Below are 20,052 nucleotides of genomic sequence, written 5' to 3' on the forward strand. Positions count from 1 at the left end.
CTTTATTGCAGAGCAGCCAAGCACCATTCTCTTCCCGCACGCATTAGAGGAGAGAGCCTGCCTTTGCCTGGAATAAATCCAATCCCCAACTCCTTTTGTGCAAGGAACCTGCACAGGAGGTTAAATCGATGGCCGCACAGCCTCACAGAGCTGCGTCTGCTGTGCCAGCAGCTACACTGAATTGTGATAATGAAGGAGATGCACCTGATGCTCATTGAGCTAATTGGGGAGTGCAGGTTCAGCTGTGCTGTTGCTGGGGTCGGGCACTTTTGTGGCTCATTGGCCAGAGCTTTGGCTCTCAGGGGTGTTCAGTGTCTGGGCACCTGGCCTGTGAGGAGGTGGGCTGAACTGGCTGGAGCTTGAGGAGGAGGAGGTAGTGGTATCTGAGCAGAGCGCGGTGGTTTCTTTACCTTATTTTGGGTGTCCCCGCCCTCCCTGCTTCCTTTTGCTCTGTCCTTGCCCTTCAGGGAGCTGTAGCAACAGGTTTGGCTCCTGTAGAAAGGAAGGTGGCAAGGTACCATGATCCCAGAGGAGATTCAGAGACTCCTGGAAGGTAACCATGAATTCCTCCTTGCTCCCCTTCTGCTTAATGGGGGAAATCTGCTGTGGTTGCAGGGGGAGAAGCTGAAAAGCTCTTTATACCTCGCTGTGCTGAGCCAGAGAGCAATGTGGAGGGACTGTAGAAGCTACTCCTTCTCTAAGGGGACTGTAGAAGCTACTCCTTCTCTAAGGCTGATGGTTTTGGGGTCCTTGGGTTATGTATGCCTGACCTGTTTCTAACCCCAGTTGAGAGTGTGGGGGATGCGGCTGCCTGTTCTGGTGATTTTGGGGCTGTCCTCCTGTAGCTCAGAAGTTGGTAGGTGCCTCCATGCCTGCGTTAGGGGTGAAGAAGCTCTCTGGTGGTCCTAGGGTGAAGGGGGTGTATGCAAGATTGGGGGGTTTCTCCTGGCGTGGTCAAAAGGTGCCCCCACTGGGTGTTTTCCATGAAGGTATTGAGGCTGTGCTGGTGAGCAGTGTGAGGTGAGACAAGGGGGTGGGTACAAAGGGTAAAAAAAGATTGTGTGCTGCAGTGAGCCCTCTCAGCAGGCTTTTGTTGTAGATGTGATAGCTGAGTCTCCGGGCTTTAGATATTGTGCAAGTGTTGCATGTTGTGCTGGAGATGCAGTGAGCGAGCTCGCTTGCTGGGGGTGCATCCTCAGGAAAGCTTCAACCCTATTGAAAACGGGGGTACAGCTGAGAGGGCCCTACTTCTACTTGGTAATTTGAATGCTGCCTCCTGAGGTCTCATCATCTGAGCAAATGAGCTGTGCTGAGAGCCGACAGCATTTACTTCTGTGTGTAAGATGGCGGGTGTGAGGCTTCTGAAGTTGTTTTTCATGGATTTCTTCATCAACTTGACCTGCAACACCTCCACTCATTGAATTGGTGGGCCAGCCAGGCAGAAACCATGCAAAATGCTTCTCTTAAAATGTGCTTCACAAACATAAACAAGTTCTGTACAGACTTCTCCAGCTATTGCTGACCCCATGGTGCAGTAAGTGAAGGCTGGGTGACAGAAGTGCCGCGCAGAGGTGACAGTGTTATAGCCTGTCCCTGAACGGAGCTTCAGCAGCGCTTTGCAGGTGCAGTGGTTAGCCCTTGCCGAACACACAGGTGCACGTTACTGGCACATCCCGCTGCCGCAGGTGTGGGTGGGCGGTGGGGAAGGAGTCGTTAGCATCTTGCTGCTGAGAACAGTTGTGTTTGGGGCTGGCCCGGTTGCTGCAAGGCTTTGTGACCTGTTGTTTCCTGTCACGATGGCTGCCGGCAGCACGGAGCACTTGCCCCTTCCCCTCCGAGAGCGGGAGAACTTCCAGTCCTGGGATCTGTCAGTCTGAGAGAGAGTGTACAGCCTCCAAGCCCGTCAAAGCTGCCTTCCAAATGCTTTGTGTCTTCCCCCAGATGTAGGTGTAAATTCTCTCCTCTGTTTTTTAATCATGGGGGCTTCAGTGAAGTTCACCCTTTCACATTTCTGATGTGCAGCACTTTATTGTTCAGTGCTGACACTTTTGTAAACAACTCATTTCTGCACCTGCCACCTTCCTTTAACTTAGATTATTTTCTTGTTAGCTGACTGTTTTTAATTGAAGGCTTCAGATCTCCTTCTAAAGCACAGCCTTTGTTTGCTGACAGGTATAGCAGGCTATGAATGGAGATTAATTGCATGTCACATACCTCTGTATCAAACTTGCTGTGTCTTAACAATCTATACGGTGTTGAGGCCTTCCAGTGGCTGAGGCAGTTTCTAGCTATGCAGGCTGGAAATGAAGGAGCTCGAGCTATGACATTGTTTGCAAACTGCGTTACCATGAGAATTCTTGTATTTAAAATAAAAATCACAAATAAAGGAGGAAACATACGGATATACAGGTAATAACATTTGCATCCTTATGCTAAAGTTTCTGATTCCTTATGTTAAAGTTTGGTCAGTGGTGCAGGGCTGCTCGCATGATGTGCAGAAGCAGGTAGTCAATGGTGTGCTAGCAGCAGTTGTGTTATTATCACGTAAGACATCTCTGAGGTTGCAGTGGTTGAATGCCAACACAATATGGCTATTGTCCCTCCACTGCGATCCTGCAACACTTACGAATGCTTGTTCTTTTCTGTTTATACGTAGGTGTGGTTGCACCAACTGCAAACAAGTCAGTTCGTTACACAGAGTTTCACTTCTGGGTCAGTTGAGTCCCTTTTAAAACTACTTTTGTTTAAGGTTATTTCATACTTGTTTAGTACAAATTTCTTCTGAAGGCTGGAACAGTGGTTCTAAAAAATGTGATATATCTTTGACAAACCCAGGGCTGCTTTTTTTGTCTGTAGAAGCAAAGCCAGGCTGGCAGCCTGATCATCTTCCCTTTGCCTGCCTTGCTTGATCCTCTTCATTTCAGATGGTAGGGCTGGAAAGCCATTTTCTTGCGGGGGTTTGGGCACCAGGAAGGACAGAGCAGGTGCTGCACTGGGAGGCTGTGACTGCACCTGCACAGCCTAACAAAGCTGGTAGCTGCTAATTGTAAGGCGAGCAGCCTCATTGCTGTTTTAAAAATAAACAAATGCTCTGTTTGTGTGGGCTAATAAGCTGCAGTCAGATAGCATCATGAGTAGCTCTGGAATTTAAATATCAGGGAGTCTGGGGTTGAGATTTGGAAACAGTTCTCAGTTCCCCCATTGTCTGTTGCATAGGAGAGAATGTCCCATTCAGCTCACTGCAGGAGGATGGATGAAGGTTGCTTCAGTTCTCAAGGTTTTCTCTGACTCAGCCCCACAAAAGCAGGATGGCTCATCTGAAAGATGTTGTTTCACCATGAAACCATCCTTTCTTGAGCTTACAGAAAAGTCAAGAAACACTGTGCAATGGTTCATGGCTTTTATTTATTTTGACAAGTGGGATGGGGTGATACAACTAGTCTTCTAAATCCCAAACTGCCTTGGGACACATCCTGGAAATATTAATGCAGTCTCAGGGAATCTCAAGGTATCTGTACTCTGTGTTGATAGGTGTCCTAAACTTTTTTAAACCGATTTTTTTTTTTTTTTTTTCTAGCCAGCTGGGTTGATAAACTGCAGGAGGGATTGTGTGAAGCATCAAATAAGTGTTGGAGCAGACTGGTTGGCTCAGCCTTACCTTGCACAGCAAAACCATTGTGATTCTGTGGGACTAGTCCCTCTGCAGAGGGAGTGTAGGATTTCTGTTAGCAGTTTTCTGATGGCAGAGTAGAAAGAGCAAAAAATAGTGAATGTGTGTACGTGCGTGGAGAGAATACACATGGCATCTTAATACCTTTCAGCTCTGTTATTGAGTGCTGATTAACTCCTAGAATTTAGTGCTGCCATTAAAAGGTTATTTACTACCTGGACTTCAGTGGTTGTGACATAATTCTTATGATGCTGTGCATCTCCTGCAGGATTAAAGTGGATAACTGCAATTGCCTCTAGAAACTCCCCTGAAACACGTGATGAAATTTCAACTTTTTTTTTTTTTTTTCTCCTCTTACCTTTTTAGCTGCAGGAAATGAAAAGGAGAGTCCTGTAAACTTTCAGAGTGGATCGCAGAGAGCAATCTATAAACATCAGGAATATAATGTTACCGACAAGCAGTAAAACTAACATTAGGGTGATTTACTCTAGAGCTGCTTACATATTGCTCTTCCTGATCCACTTTGAGAGTTTATGGTTGGGCTTTCTTTTTCATTTCCTGGTGCTATAAACATAGTGGCTGGCTCTGAAAGGGGCTTTGCCTGGTTTGCAGAAGTGACCCTAGTTCTACTATAACTTATCCAGCAGCTGATCTGTGCTGACATCCCAGTAAGTAAATACCATATTAGAGCTAATTGCGTACTCGTGGAGCTAATCTGTGCTTAAAAGTGACAGAGGGATGCAACTGGTATTTGCACAAATTCTGGGAGAGCTTGTTTTTCTTGCTTGATTTTTCACTGTGGAAATGCAGCCTTCATGTAGTTTCTCTTGCTGACCCATTTCTACTGTGCGGTTTTTATGCTGGTTTGTATATAATAAATTGTCCCTATAGCCTCATCTGTTCTTAAGCAGTAAGCTCCTTGGAGCAAGATACATCCTTTTGTGCTTAGATATATGTACTTGGGTGCTTTCTATGTAATTTGTAAGCGATGTAAGCCTCAGCATTGTTAGGCCTGTCATACGCTGGTACCGTATCTTGGATGTACAATTAAAACTGCGTAGAGATGTACTGAAAATGAAACTTAGCCTAAGGATTACACATTGGCCTGGGATTTAAACAGCTTCACTCAGCTCTCTGGCAAAGCCTTTGTCTTATCCCAGGCGGGCCACCTAGGGCTAAATTACCAGTAGTGAACTTGATATTAACAGGCGTTTTGGCCTGACACCTCTGTGCTCCTGGGGCTCCCAAAACCGCTGCTGGATATAGGTGTGGGTTTGAGAGCAATACTGTGAATTAGCGTTACTGCCCATCTGCTGAGATGTGGCAACTGTGCATCCCCACGTCGGGGGGTTGTGCTAAGATGTTTCACAATCTCAGTGCTGTATCCAGTCTTCAGGCAAAGCGGTGACTGCAGGTAATGGGGCACAGCAGGCTCAGACCTGGTTCCAGTGGGTCAGGAGCCCTCCTAGTAGGAGGGAAGGCAGGGAGACAAAGTAGTGAGGACCTGGAGGAGTTTATGTTTGGCTGAAGTATGCTTGTTAGCGAGCACTCCCATGGAAACTGGTGCTTTTAGCTAAATAAATCCAGAAAGGAGAACTGGATTGTTATGGAGACAGTGTTATTATCTGGATTTGCTTCCCCTTCCCAGGCTGCTGAGGGGAGAGCTGAGTCTCCCTGGTCCTGCTCATCTCCCACTCTTCAGAGGCGGTGGGAAGAGGGCTTTGCTCCTGAGAGATGCCCAAGCATCAGCCTTGTTTCCCTCCATGTTCTTCCTTATGCCCTTAGCTTTAGAATTCCCTTTTTTTGTGCTCCCCCCTCCCTAGCTCTAAGCCTTTGAGTGTGTCATGAGCAGGCAACAAAAAGAAATGAGAGCTCACGATTTTAGCAGAAAAAATTATTAATTTCTCTTGTGGCATTTTGATCTTGAGATGTGCTTGCAGGTAGAGGAGCTGTTTTTAAGGAGCTGTGCAGATTCCTGGGGTGTGCTAAACAGTGCTGGCTGTTGTACTGGCAGCTGAAGCATAAGGAGCTGAAAGTCCTGCAAGCAGGATATTAAACTGACATTAGTGTCACAGTATGGGGTGTGAGTTAAAGGTTGGAGAGGCCCGTGGATGTACAACACCATAGCTTTGAAACCAATCTTTTCTCTGCTAGGGGAAACTAGCAGTAATGCTGCTGAAGTACAATGATGATATTCTTCTACACAGAGCAGGTGTGATTGGAACTGGTTTGTTTTCTATGAGATTTTTTTTCCCCAGTTTTCTGTAAAGAGCATAAATATTTATGCAAATAGAAGACACTCAAACCTTTTATCTTCTAGTTCAGATTAAATTTCTGCATACAGATGTAGTTTCCAGGTGAGAGAATACCATATTTACTTTTGTCTGGCTCTGTCTGTTGAGCAAGCACAGGGTGTAGTATTTCAGCGGCAACCCTGCAGAAACCATGTTGTGATACAACTGCATGTGGGCTAGTGCACACCCAACCTGTCTTTCAGTGCTTGTCCTTCATGAAGATCATCCCTGTGAAAACCACAGGTTAGGGTTTCCTTGAAGTGTCAGTGGATTTCTTGCTCTGGCGTTTTAGGAAATGCTTTGGATCCTCCTCTGGATGGGATAACCACTCCTGCTATGTCCTTATTTAATGCCAAAAGCCTTTCACAGCAGCAGATTTGTAGGGTTTGGGGCAGAAAAGAAGCAGGTGGAATTGCACTTGGTCTGATAGGCTTATCCATGTTTCACTTCACCTTCTTCCTTTCTTCTGCTTGGTGGTTTCTTTGCTTATTTGCCTTACTGCTACAGAGAAGCTCTGTAATCACATGCAATATTTAGATCCTCTTCTATCTACAGTCACTGCAATGTCTTCTCCAAGTGAAGTCTTCAGACTGACTTGTGTTTCTGGATCAAACTACTCAGTACGGTGCCTCAAGGGCTTCCCGGGGTGCAGCCAGGTCCAGGTTTCTTAGCCAAGACCAGGTATGTGAGTTTTAACCTGTAATTCTCTTTTCCAGATGTTGAAGGCTACCTGGCAGATGCACTGCAGAATGAAAACTTGAGTGCTAAAGCAAGGGAGCAGAGGGATGCAATTCTCTTTGGCTTCCAGCAAGTCAAAGCTAGGTTTGTATTGTCTGCGTTGCGTTCTAATGAAAGTGCTTCAGAACAGTGTCCTGCCTTGGGGTACCCCATGCTGTATTCAACTAGCTGGACAATTAGCCCATGATTTGAAAGGTAATGGACATTCAGGGCTTGGTATAATGTGAAAGTGCACTGCACACTGGTTTGTAAACTCTCCTATTTAACCAGTTTTATGGTTGTCTACAAATTTGTTGTCATTTGTTTGGAATTCTTGTGTTTCAAAGTAAAAAATTATGCCTTGGGCTGTGTCTGCCCAGCTCTTTGCATATGGGGGTCTGATCCTGTCCTGTTCTTCCTTCTCCCTTGTGCTAGAGAGGATTTTCTGGAAAAAAAGAATCCATCACTTAGGCTCGTGGGTAAATCAATACATTAAGTAAAGACTTTTGTTGCGGGCTTCCTGCTGAAAGTATCTATTTTACAAGTGGCTCCTGAATTCAAATATGTATTGCCTGGACTTTGATATGGTAAAAAGGAATGAAAAGAACTTCTTGAATTAAAACTGGGGTCTGACCTGGGTTCCAAAATCTCATGTCCTCAGGACTGCTCAAGCCCTGCATGAGAACGTGAACTGCCTCATTTGGATAAGCGAGTGAAGCAAACAAAGCTTGTTCTATTGTGCTAGGGGAAAATCGAGGAACATAAACAGAGAACAGGATGCTGAAGGCTTAAATAAAACTTCCAGCATCAGCTGCATTGTATTTTCGGCTAGAAATGTGATCCAGAGCTTGCTGTTAATGTTCTAGTTATAAGATATGAGTTGTGTCACTTGACGTTAAGGCCTGACAATAAAACTCAGGGTGGCTGACTGATGTAAGCATCCAGTTTAAATAAAACTGCTGTCGAGTCCCTGAGAAGCAGAGAATTTTATCCTTCGGAAGGGCACAGCCAGACTCTATTCCCTGCAGTCCCACTGAAGAACTTTGCAAGATGCCCTGCTGTATCTTAATCGATCTTTCCTGCTGGCTAATTAAGCATCAGTTTTACTCAGCAACTCGGGACTGTGTAATTATCAGCCTGGGTTGCCCTGAATAATTGAAACAAGCTGAATGCAGAAGATGGAAGCCTTTGGAAAATGGGGCCGTAGCGTATCTAGTGGAAGAATGGGGGGTGTGTGTGTAGCAGTATCCTGTAAGATCGCAGAAGAAAGGGCTTGATTGCATGTTTATGTGATTTCTCTGAAAAATTCCCACTCATTGGCAAGTATTGATTTTGGATAGAAAGAATTAAGTAAGGAGAATTCTGAACCTGAAGTATTCAGATGTCAAATCAAGCTTTTTTTTTTCTACACACACGCTCCCCCCAAATGTCCTGAGATCATGCAACTTTAAAAGTGACAATTTTTTATCTTCATGTAGTGCCACTCTAGGCCTGTTTTTAATAGACTATATTAACAGCTTGGAACTTGATAAATGTGTGAGGCAGCTGGCACGCTTGGAAATACTGGATTGTTCTTGCTTCCCAAAGTGGGTGGTCTGTCTTCATGAGCTGTTAGCTGTGAATGGTGCTTGAGCGGTGGGGAAAGATGCTGCTCTGGCCTTCATGCCATAGACCTCTGCCTTCCCAGAGGTTATGTGTGGTTTTGGTGACTTGCTCAAGAAGGAGCAGCCTTTTAGGGTCCTGGGACAAACACTGATGCTGTGATGCAGAACTTGACCTTTGCTCTCAGCCTAAGAATACAATTTGTGATAAAGCTTCTAGAACAAAATAATCTCAAGAAACCCCAGATTTAGTGTGAAGCAGCCTTTGCATCAGGAGGAGAGGTGATATGCAGGTTCTTCCTGGATGCTCAGGTTAAGATGTGGGCCTCAGTCCTGTTGCTTATTGAAATAAATTGCAGGTACTTCTGGAGCGGAAAGCAAGACCCTTGAGCAAAGACTACAGGGCGCTGCTGATTTCCTGCTTATGTTTTATTGCTCAGTGGCATTTGGAAAGGGTGAGAAGAACAGAGTATACAAATGTCCTTGTTCTGACCTGAGCCATTAATACAATGATTTGTGGTGGGAGATTACTGTAATGATGACTGTATCCTTTTTATTTGAAAGGATCTAAGCAGGTCTTGCTCTTGGGGATGAGGCGTAGGTTTGTCTCTTTGGGGAGCTTCCTGTGGCTTTTGTGGCGGGTGTTCAGGAAATCATCAGCCATCGTCTTCAGGAAGCGCCTGCCTCCCCCCAGCAGCCCTGCTCTCTGTGTTTCCCCTCTGCAGGGTGAAACACAACACAGTGTGTAGGGTTTCATTATTAGGGTTCATAATGGACATAAGTAAACCGCTCAGCTACTGGGGAGAGACGCATGCGTCTCTGGGAAGGACGAGCTTCATCTAGTATGATTCTCCTGAGCCAGTCACAGTAACTGTTCCTGTAAGTTGGCCGTCAGGTCTTTGTATCACTGCTCTCCCCATGGCCTCGTAACGTTCCCCCACCGGGAGGTTCACTGATGACTATAAAGTGTACAAGTGGTTGGGGTTTATGGCTCCTTGTGCTACCTGTGAGGATATATTGTTTCCATCTCACTGCAAGAAGTGTGGTAGGTAGGGAGTGGATTGTGTTTGCAGGTTATAATTTTTTCCGAGGCAGGCTGGGTTATTTCTGTTTGAGGAGCCGTGTCGGAGGTGTTGCAGGCGGTGGCTGTGGGGAGGCTGTCACTGTATGGCTGAGTTATGCCTCCTCATACCGTTTTACTTTCAGAATACATTTGGTTATTTAAAGTGCACTGTTGTGTTGAAACAGTTCTGTGTTCTTTCTTTTTTTTTTATTTTTCTCCTCCCTACTGACTCAGATCCTATTCCACTTTCTAATATCTTACATGTAAATCCTGGCCTGGCAATTTTTTTCCTAATCATATCTCTGGTTTCATTGACAATCTCTTTTAATTGCTTTCCCTGCCATCCAGGAAAACAAGCCACAGAACACGACAGGAGGCTTGGTCCCCAGGAGTTACCTGTGGGAGGGATGAGGCTCTTGCAGCACAGTAGCACCTACAGTAGTCACCTGTGTCCTGACCTTAGTCCAAAGACCCTGCTCTAGTCCTGATCAGAAAAAACAAAGTCTTTGTAATGAATAAAACTTGCTTAAAAAGCACCTTTGGTTTGGGAGGGGGTAGCAGGAGGATGCAGTGCTGGGGCAGAGTTTTTGCTTGTTTCCCAGAAACCCCAAAAGTTGTCAGTTGCTTCTGGTGCTGAGGGTTTGTTTCAAGTTGTTCCTTGGGAACATTGCTGCTGCTTCTTGTGTCCTAACAAAGCTGACTGCAGAGCTAGCAGCAGATGTCCGACACCTGGGATGCATCAGATACATGACTCCACTCAGGAACACAAGCCCATTCTTGTCCTTTGGCAAAAGCAGTAACAAAAAAAAAAAGTCTTCTTGCTGTTAAATGACCTCACCTCAGCATTTCGACATTTCTAGTGCAGTTACAATGGCAGGGGGTGAGATGGGGAGAACGGGATTTATTTAAAAAAATATGGAGATAAATAGTTCCTCCATCTCCTTGGAGTCAGCTACTCATTTAAACTCCCTGTTGGAAAGCAAGGGTGCATTGATGGAAACAAATTCTTAGGGTTTTTTTTTTTTCCCCTGAGGTGAAATGTAATAGTGCTAAAAGGAGAGCAAGGCAGACTTGTTGTATATCAAAGCAGCAATGAAGAGAAAGGGGTTTAATTAATGTTGGGTTTCTTGCATACACCCACTAGGATATCCAAAATAGACACTGGAACTCTACCTTTAATGTGCTCTGTTGTGATGAAAACAATGGCATGAACCTGAGGTCCAATCCTGCTACTCATAACTAATACACAGGACCGTTTCCTGACATTCCTACCAGCAGCAGGCGTTCCAGTGTAGACCAGGTTATTCACCTCTGGATAACAAGCTTCAAACTTTGTTTTACTGCCTCATTGTCAATCCCTCCTTAAAGTTTGTGGCAATATTCCCAATGCTAATACTGTGCTATCAGCGAGGAAAAGTCTGCCCTTGGTCTTTTAACTCTGCAGTGAAACTTCTTGTGTACCAGACGTGTCCAGGTGATGATGCCCTGGCCTGCGAAGGAGAGCCTGCAGGTCTTTCCCAGACCTCCACCATTGCTGTACTGCCACACTGGTATCTGTGTGCTGTGTCACAAAGGCAAGAGTGCTGTGGCTGGCAGCTTGTTTGTATTCCCAGCCTGGTCAGCAGATGTGTGCTCCTTGCCTAGTTGAGTGATTTAGGTTCCTAATATTAAGTCTGGGATGAGGTTTAAATGTCTAATTGCATAGTGAAACGACATTGCTGTCCTGCACCTTCAACCAGAGGCTGTGCTGCCGTGAGCCTTGTTCCTAACACTGAGGTTCAGAAAAATAAATACAGCCTCCGAGCTTAGAAATTGCTCACCCTTGGCACAGAGATGCAGAGTACAGAGGGGAGCTGAGATGCTCCTGGTGCTGGGGTACATGTTCCTATACTCTGTTTCAGTCTGAGCTGCACAAACACTTGGTTTTGAGGAGTAAGCTTCGGTAATACCATCACCTAGCTCCTGCTGGGTGGTTGGCCACATCTGGCCCCGACAGTGTAACTGTCAAAAGAAATCCTGCTCTTGCTGCCTGGGCTGAAACAGGGTGGTTTTACCCCAAATGGAAGTGCAGGGGTAAAGTCAACACCGCATGACTGCCTCTGGTTTGGGCATCCTCGGGGTTGTGCACAATTCTCTTGTAGCCTGTAGTTCATGCATGCTGTCACAAACCAATAAGCTACTGGTTTTATTGGTTTACAGGTGTAGCTGAACTGTAGACACTTCAACACCAGGGGAACTTTGCTTAATTATCTGGGGTTGAACTTGATCCTTCCTGTGGCAAGGTATTACAGTAGGATTGTAAAGATTCACTAACGGAAATAGATCCAAAATTTTGTCTAAAGCAGTGTTTTGCCTGTTTTAATAAATTTCTAACCATATTAACTACATTTATTACTTCAATTTTCAACCTTATTTTAAAGTTTTAAGATTGAAATTAAAGAAAATGCAATTTCAGGGTAATTTTGCTTCATTAGTCTAAATGCACTGCCTGTAATTCCTACCGATATTAAACTCATTATGCTGAATAATGTGTGATACCAAGATAAAAAGGAATTTAAGAATGTGACCTGATGGGCAGATAATTGAGCTCAGCACATTAACGCCAGGGCTGGACTGTAGCCCCACCACATTGTCCTTAATTAGGCAAAGTGCTGTTCTCCTCCTTCATGTTCTTCAGAGAGCTGAAATTTATTTGCTCAGCAAGGAAATGATCTTGCTGAGCATGATTTCATTCACACTTACTTTGGCCATTAAATACAGATTTGTTCTGCAAAAAAATAAAAGCAAATCCCTGTCACTTCAAAAGTACCTAGCAGGTTTGGAATTTGCATTTTTCTATCCTAAAAATAAGCTCCTCTAGTTGTGTGGGGTTTTTTTGTTGGTTTGTTTTTTTTTTTTTCTCCTTTGTGCGGGGGAGACCTGTCCCTGCTCAGCACTGGCCTGGGGATGTGTAAGCGTGCACTGCACCAGCTGGTGTTAATGGAGATCTAAAGCCTCTCACCACCCTGCACCAGTACATCTGTGCCTGGGTGTGTGTGAGCACAGGCATTCCTTTAGTTTTCAACAGTCAAGTTTAATACTGACCGTGGTGATTATTTCTTTTTAAAGTCTGGTAAAGTTTCTGTTAGGATGTTCCTAATTTATTCTGTAATCTTGGTAGGGGATTTTTTTTTTTTTTTACACCCCCCATACCTCCTTTTGGGGAGTGCTGAGGAAGGAATTCTCCTCTGTTAATATATGGCCTGGCAGGGGCACAAATTCAATTCAGCTGTTATCATATTCTACCTGCTTTTATACCTGGGGTGAATGTGGCCATTCACTCTGCCAGTAATGCAGTTTGGTGCCTTCTGGGTTAGGCTCCTTTCAGTAATTTGCATCATTTTCCATTCCAGCTGATAAAATTACCCGTTTCCCCATCCATTTCCTTGTGAATGCATGGTTAATCTGAAACCTGAGGACTGTAAATGATTGAAACTGTGTAACCAGAGTCTTTGCATAGCTGCTGGTGCTGCTTCTGTAACATTTAACCGAGAAATGCATTTGAAGTGGTTTGTAACAGACTTTGCTAATGGTGAGCTCCCCAATCCCATTTTAATCTTCTTTTTTTCTACTTGAAATCTTGTACAGCATTGATTTTTAAAATTTTTTTTGCAAACATTAAAAACCAAAGAATACTGTGCACCAAACAAATTAGACTGTCTTGAAATATCTAATTTAATAACATCTGTGGTGATATTAGTGTTCTTAATTGGACAGGAAAATACAGGAAATTTGATTGAAACCTGACTTTATTTTATGGTTCCTGCTGAAATTGAGTCTGAGAGGAAAGTGGGGTTTAGACTTTTATAGACTTTAGAGCTGCAGAGAGACCATTATAACCATCAAGTTTGACCCCCTGCGTAATACAGACCGTAAGATCTCAGACAGCGATTTTTGCTTCTAGCCCCAAATGGGTCTGGTTTGTCTCCTTCGGCTCTGGGGTTTGCTGCAAGCAGGGGATGCTGGGCAGCAGGCTCAAGTTGTGGGTGGGAGGAGGGGTGTGTGTGTGTTAATCATGTTTTTTACTGGATTTCTGGACATTGATGGGATTTGTGACACACACGCCCGCCCCCCATGTAACAGAGGACTAGAGGCCTGGGGTAAATCTGCTGCTTGAGTTTTGTGTGAAGGTTGGAAATACAGGAATAAAATCGAATTACCTTGGTGCTCGGAAAATACGTGAGTCCTGCACTCATGCCGAAGGGCAGATTTAGACCTAGTGTGGGCAGAATAATGTTGTCTTAGGGGGGGATTTCATTCTTGCATATTCCAGGGCTTAATCTGCCCTTCATTTTGGAACAAGAAGGGATATTTCTGGGTTTCCCTGGTTTAAACACTGCTGTTGAGGAGATAGGAGTGTTGAAGTAACTTCTTTGCTGGTAGTCCTGCTTGGTCAGACCTGGAAGCATCGCTGTCTTCAGGTAACTGCTTTTGAGTAGCAGCTATGAAAAGCAAACTCTACTCTCCTGAAGTGAATCATGATACGGTACAGCTAGGAAGGGTAGGATTTGGAGAGCTTGTTTTTAAACCTCACAAGTGTACAACTGATGCTCTTGGGGTTGCTTCCAATCTTGATTCGGTTGTAAAACCAATGCAAGGGTAAGATCTGGGATGCAGGTCCTGGAAGCATCTTTCACTTCTGAGGACCAATTCCTGGTTCTGTGGGAAGCAGCAGAAGGCTCTGGTCCTTACAGACCAACATGAGTTCTGGCTCAAGACTCTAAGGACAGTGGGTTTCTGTTGGGAACAAGGTTTTCTGGCAAACCTGCCCGCTCTGTGACTCCATTTCCCTTTCCAATGTGACAACAGCATTTTCTTCTGTTCTTTCTCATGGTAACCCAGCCTTTGAGGTCTGCTTACACAGTTGAGTTGCAATTTTGATTGGGTCAGTCTGGAGACGCTGCTATTAGGAGGCTGACAAATCAGAACTGGGATCTGTACGTCTTTCAGGAGCAAAGAACCTAAACAGTCCCAGAAAAGCGAGCCCCTCTGATATTGGATTGTTGAGTGTGTAACCTCAAAGACTATACGATCATGAGAAACAGTTTGTGTTTTGAACAGAACAAGTCTGTGGCTTCTTCCTGTCTGGCCCCAAATATGCGCCGATGAGGTGAGAGAGGTGGGTGGTTCGTTGCAGGGGAAATACTTATAGGATGTCTTTTGTTGCAGTATTGGCAGTGCGGTGCTTTTTCTTTAGCTTTGTAATGGAAATCAGATATTCTGGGGTTAGTTCCTCAGTTTACATATTGCATCAAAAATCTCAGTAGATTCCTTTGTCAGCTCATTTTGCTGAAGCTAGTTAATCATTTGAGAAGAGTTTTTCCCATCTCCCTCCACTTTCTTAAGGTCTGATGGAAAGTGGACCTTCCTATCTGGCTGAAAACCCCTTGCTATGCTTTGCCTTAACTGGTTCTTTTCTGGGGGATTCCACCCACAGCTGGTGGATAGGACTTTTTTAACCAAGTGTTTTAATCAAGGACCACTTAAGACATGACCAGATATATTGCCTGCTCCCAAACTTTCTGGTTAAGAAAAATGAATGAAAAGCTTTTACTCTTGGTGTTTGTGAGATCTAAAAATTGTTTATTAAGGATGAAAATGTCAAACTGATTCCAAGGCGAATAACTTTCAAAATCAAGATGCAGTTGGCTAAAGATTAGGCCTCTGGTTTCTAACTTATACTGGCTGGCTCAAGGGGGGGATGCGTATGGAGCAATTACAATTTTTTAAAAATTATTTGCTGTAAGAAATTATTGGGCTATAACTTTCAGGATAAACCTCCTGTAAAAGTAAAGAACAAAATGTTGAGTAACTGTTACCCACAGATCAGGCTTGTTAAAGGTGTAACATGTGTGCCAGTTGTACTATCTTAATTGGGAACAAAAATCAGAATTGACCTCGAGCTGTACTTTGGAGAACAGCCCAAGATGACTGACCTTCTGCTAGCTGAGTTTCTCCTCCTCTGCTGTGCAGGAACAGGCTTTATTCTGAATCTATAAGCATGCACACGACTTGGAGCTGTAGATATATTTGAACTAGCCCTCCTTGCTACTAAGGTTGTTGCAGCAAAAATGGGCATTTTGCCCAAATAATTGTATTTCTTGGGTAATGTGGGAACAAAATAAAGAATATTCTGGCCACTTCTGAAAACTACGAAAATATCACTTGCTGATTAACTAAGGCTGAAGTTCTCCGCAGGAAGGGGTGGGGGAAACACAGATGCTGAAAGTCATCCTTCCCCCTGGTCTCTCTTAGACACATACAAAGCATCAGGGGGAAAGAAAGAAATCCTGTAAGTGAACATACTGACAATGCTGTGGCATCGTATGTGGGTGCCTTTTAAGCTCTCAAGATAAGTAATTTATTCAAGATTTTCATGCAGTCAGTGGCAGATGAAGGAATTAGATCATTACTCTTCCATCGTCCATAAGAACAAGACCATCTTTCCCCTGCTCCCGATTAAATTTTAAACTAACTTTCATTCTCTGCTTAAGCCTTTCCAGAGTGAAAATGATCAAAGCATGAGATTAAAGACACATCCTGATCTGATGAGATTAGAATTTTTGACTGTTTCCTTATGCTAAAAAAGAAAAAAGCGCAAAACATCTTTTTGGTATTTCCCCCCCTGCCCCCCCCGCCTTAAATTTGATCAGAGTGAAGCTAACACGGGCTTGCTGGTCCAGTAGGAAATGGAACTCAATTTTACATTTTTTTAAACCATTTTACTGTATTAAAAATGACAGAGGTTAGAAACAAAGCTCTTATACTTTTATTGAACTGGAATTACAAGTGACAGAAAATCATTTTGGTCCTAGTGCAGTAAATGTTATCACTAAAACATGTTCAGGGGAGATTAGGACAGTCTCTCAAGCACAAGAGACAAAAGTTCACAAAACAAGAGGTGATTTTGCTGTCCTTGTCTCGCAGTCATTGTCTGCTCAGGAGACAAAAGTATTTCAACTCTCAGGGATGCTGGACATGGGGGGGCGTCTGGGGAGTGCAGTACCTCTCACTGAGCAGAAGCTGAGCCCATGGAGGGGAGCTTTCTCAAATCAAATGTTCAATTATCAATGTTTGAATTATCAAAGCAAACACTGAGTAACAGTTAACACTGATTGGAAACAAAAGGATGGAGCTGCTGTTAGGGTTCCCCTGACCTTGGGCAGGTGGTGACACTTCCCTGGGCTTGGGAGATAAGATGTAGCTGCCATAGGATGGATAGGAAAGAGCTCATAAAAAAAAAGGGGGGGGGGGGGGGCAGCGGGAACCACTGCCAGGAGCATCCAAAGGTCCAGAGAAATTTGCAGCCCTTTATTGCGACAAAGCACAGCGGTATGGCTCTTTCCAGTGTGATACAGCTGTTATTTATCACTGAACCCATTCTCCCAGGAAAGTTTCTTCTGTCTGTGCGCATTTTTATTTTTTTTTTTTTTGTCCAAAGCAAACAAGTCAAATATTATGCTCTTAATCAGAATTCTGTTGTTGTTTTCTAATTAATCTGTGTCAGTAGCTTGAATGTTTGTGTTAAATCATTTTCTTCATGAAAGCTTTTAATGAGGAAACAAATTGATTGGATTTTTACGTACTGGATTCTTGCCACTAATGCCTATAGACCAACCCTTTGTTACACATCTTGCCTGAATGGTGTCACTTTGTGGTTTATCCCCAATCCTTGATCTATTTCCAAAACTCGCCAGTGCTGTTCCCATATTAAAATGACTCAGATGTCAACCCAAGATGTGCTTAAAGTGTGAGAGATGAAGAAATTGTGGAGGATTTTTTTTGGCATGGCCTGAAGTGGGCAGCGTGCATACTGCTGTCTGCGATGCTGCTGCTTCAAGGGAAGGCGTGAGATGGGGTTAAGAAAAGTCATAGACTAGAATCATAGAATAGTTTGGGTTGGATGGAAGGGGTCTTTAAAGGCCTTTAATTAAGGCTGCACCGCAGAAGGTTTTGTAAGCTCTTCTGTTTGGAGAGATACCTGTGCTAATGGAAGGAAGTTGGGAGCTTTTGAAGAGGAAGAGATGTAAAGGAGTTACCTTGGGTGGCAGAGGCTGCTCCAGGGGCCAGCTAGCATCTGCAGGACTTGCAATTCCTCTTGAAGCTTCTTCCACAAAATATGCGTTGACCACTTGCTGAGGTCCTGGCAGCATAATTTTCCCATCTGTCACTTACTCATCAGGCTGGAATAAATAATTAAAAAAAAATAATAAAAAAATAATGTATGCTGATGTGTGTCTTTTTTTTTTGTCTTTTAGGTACCACTTGGAATTTCCACCCCAAGGTGAGTACAAGCCAAGGGAAGGTTGGTGAGTTCTCGTGGTTATGAGCTTGGGGAGTAGGGAAGGGCTGGGCATGTGTGGTGTTTTCTAGGAAAGTCAGCAAGAGTAAGAGTTTAAATTGAATTTATAGCTGTGTGTGGCAGTTTGTAGGGGTGGAAAGGGGCAAAGCTGTGTAAGGGCTATAGCAGGAGCCGGGGTTAGCGTTCGTCCTGAGCAGCAGAAGTCCATTTCTCCTTGTGCCTTGAGAGCAAATAATACAAAACTGTGTGGTGCTGACATAAACATGTTGTCTTGGACAAGCTCAGGAAATTTTGTTGCAAAACTTCTGTCTCCAGAAAAGTCCCAAAGTTCAGAAAGGTCAGTGTATTCCCGTGGGCCATAGGCTTGGGTAAAGCCTGTGAGGTAACCTTCAGCAAGTTTCCTCCAGTCTCGTTGCTTTGTGTTACCCCGAACTTGAAACTGAATCAACCTCCAGGTGTAGATAAATGGTCAGGCTGTACATTTTTCAGTACCGTGACCATCTCTTGTTATGTCTGTTAACAAGCTGGGAGATTCTGATTGTGACTTTGATCTTCATTTCTGCCATAATGGGGGTGATGACTTAAACTTCCCAGGGTGCCTGCAGGTCACAAGTCGTGTCAGTGGTGGTACTGCATATTCAGGGCAATTGATGGATATGTATTTGCTCAGAGCTGACCTGGAGCTCCTCTGACTCTGTATTGGATCGGTGGAGCTCAGCTCTGACTCCTGATCTGGAGTATTGGGTACAACCAAGCTGCAGCCAAGGCACACAGTTCTGTGGCTTCATCCTTTTTCCTTCGATGACGGTTGTCATACGTGAGCACAGACAGGATGATTTGCCAGTGTTCAAACAAGATGGGAGCTGGGGCTGTAATAAAAATCCTTGTGAGTGTTCCAACTCAGCTAATCCTTCATTTACTCCAGGAATAAATTCCAGAATGTTACCTCCTCGATCAGGGCCCACTTCCAGCACATCCTGTCTGTCTGGCAGCACAGAAATGTCAGAAATGCAGCAGCGTTGCAATTCCCACTAGAACAGTGTTATCACATTTTAATATGAGCCTCAGTGCAGCCTCGGTGCTTCTAATTGCTTTCAAACCATTGTTTTCATGCGTTTGGTTGATGAACCCAGCATCTGGCATCATTTGAGAAAGTACAACAGACAGCTGTGTTCAAAATTAAAAAAAAAAAAAGAGAGGATTAGAACACATAAAAGGGCTCAAAATTAGATTTTTTTTTCTTCTAAATTTTGAAAGTTCATACAATTTAAAGGGTGGAGGAGGGACGCTTTTGTTCTTTTGAAATAGTTGTTATTCTTTTATAGGGTTGGAAGCCTAAGTAATATTAGGAAGATTGGTTTGTAGAACTGCATATAGATTTGTAAATGAAGTGCCTGGTTCACTTAAATGCCTGCTAGGAATGACTGTGTAAGTGTTTGGGTCTTCAGATATGTAGGTTTCTCTAAGTGTGTCCCTATGTCATCTTGGGAACTGATGCTATTTGGAAAATAATGTACTAAGGAAACAGGACAACCTGAGAGGGAAGGCATGGGCCTGGATGTCACCTTGAAAGCCTCACCTCCAGTTTATGATACCTTGCTGGGAGAAGGAGAGGTTGTAATGAGAACTTGGTGCATGCTGAATGGAAAAGAGACAAAGAACTACTATGGGGGGCTTGGTTTTGAAGAAAAAAAAATAATCTCATGTACCTGGACATCTTGATAAGAGGATGGCAACAACCAGGTGTAAGTTAACTGCCCAGCTGCACTGCCAGTGCATTTAAATAACAGGCTGATGTGGCAAAGGAAAAGGCTTCTTCTAAGAAGGATTTTCTTTGTAATAGCTAATGAACAGCTGTTCTAAAGGGGATAAGCACAACTTGCGACCACATCTGGTAAAGGCAGTTGAGCTCCTTGAACTTGGAGACATGCTGAAATCCCTCTGAAGACCAAAACCTCAGTGATTCCAGCTATCCCAACCTGTTGGTTTCTAGTATTGACTGAAATTAATAGAATCCATCTTGATATCTCCCAGCAAGCAGATATTTATATGAAACAGGAGTACAGGTCTTGAGGGTGAGTTGAGCAGACGAGTGCGGTTTCAGAAAGACATAATTGAACAGAGCGTAAGGCTGCAGGATGAGTTGCTGTTCCCAATTCATATGTACCAAGCGATGCTATTGACTGTAGTGTGTAGCTGCAAATTATTTTTCCCTTGTTCCTTAGGTGCTTTTTGAACAGAGCCCCAGGGTGACTCATATTTCCTTTTGGAAGAGAGCTGACTGCCTATGTGAAGCATTTTATACACTTAATATATTTCATGCATGCATACCCTTGCTGTCTTGCAGCAACCTCCCCTCTGTGGAA

The 20,052-nt window shown here is 44.0% G+C and overlaps 1 protein-coding gene across 2 annotated transcripts in view; it reads left to right on the top strand.

Moving 5' to 3' along the window:
* Positions 1 to 425: 425 nt before the first annotated feature.
* The window catches only part of SKAP1 (src kinase associated phosphoprotein 1), a 155,803-nt gene continuing 136,176 nt past the window's right edge, over positions 426 to 20,052 (top strand). The window contains exons 1-3 of one of the 2 annotated variants that reach the window (XM_055789783.1): positions 426 to 553; positions 6,681 to 6,786; positions 17,643 to 17,668. In XM_055789783.1, coding sequence (XP_055645758.1) covers positions 520 to 553; positions 6,681 to 6,786; positions 17,643 to 17,668 — 166 coding nt within the window. In that variant the 5' untranslated portion in view covers positions 426 to 519. The remainder of the gene's footprint in view (positions 554 to 6,680; positions 6,787 to 17,642; positions 17,669 to 20,052) is intronic. The other variant, XM_013298468.3, reaches the window with a different exon arrangement.

The sequence above is a fragment of the Falco peregrinus genome, chromosome 18 (assembly GCF_023634155.1).
Source record: "Falco peregrinus isolate bFalPer1 chromosome 18, bFalPer1.pri, whole genome shotgun sequence".
Taxonomy (NCBI): domain Eukaryota; kingdom Metazoa; phylum Chordata; class Aves; order Falconiformes; family Falconidae; genus Falco; species Falco peregrinus.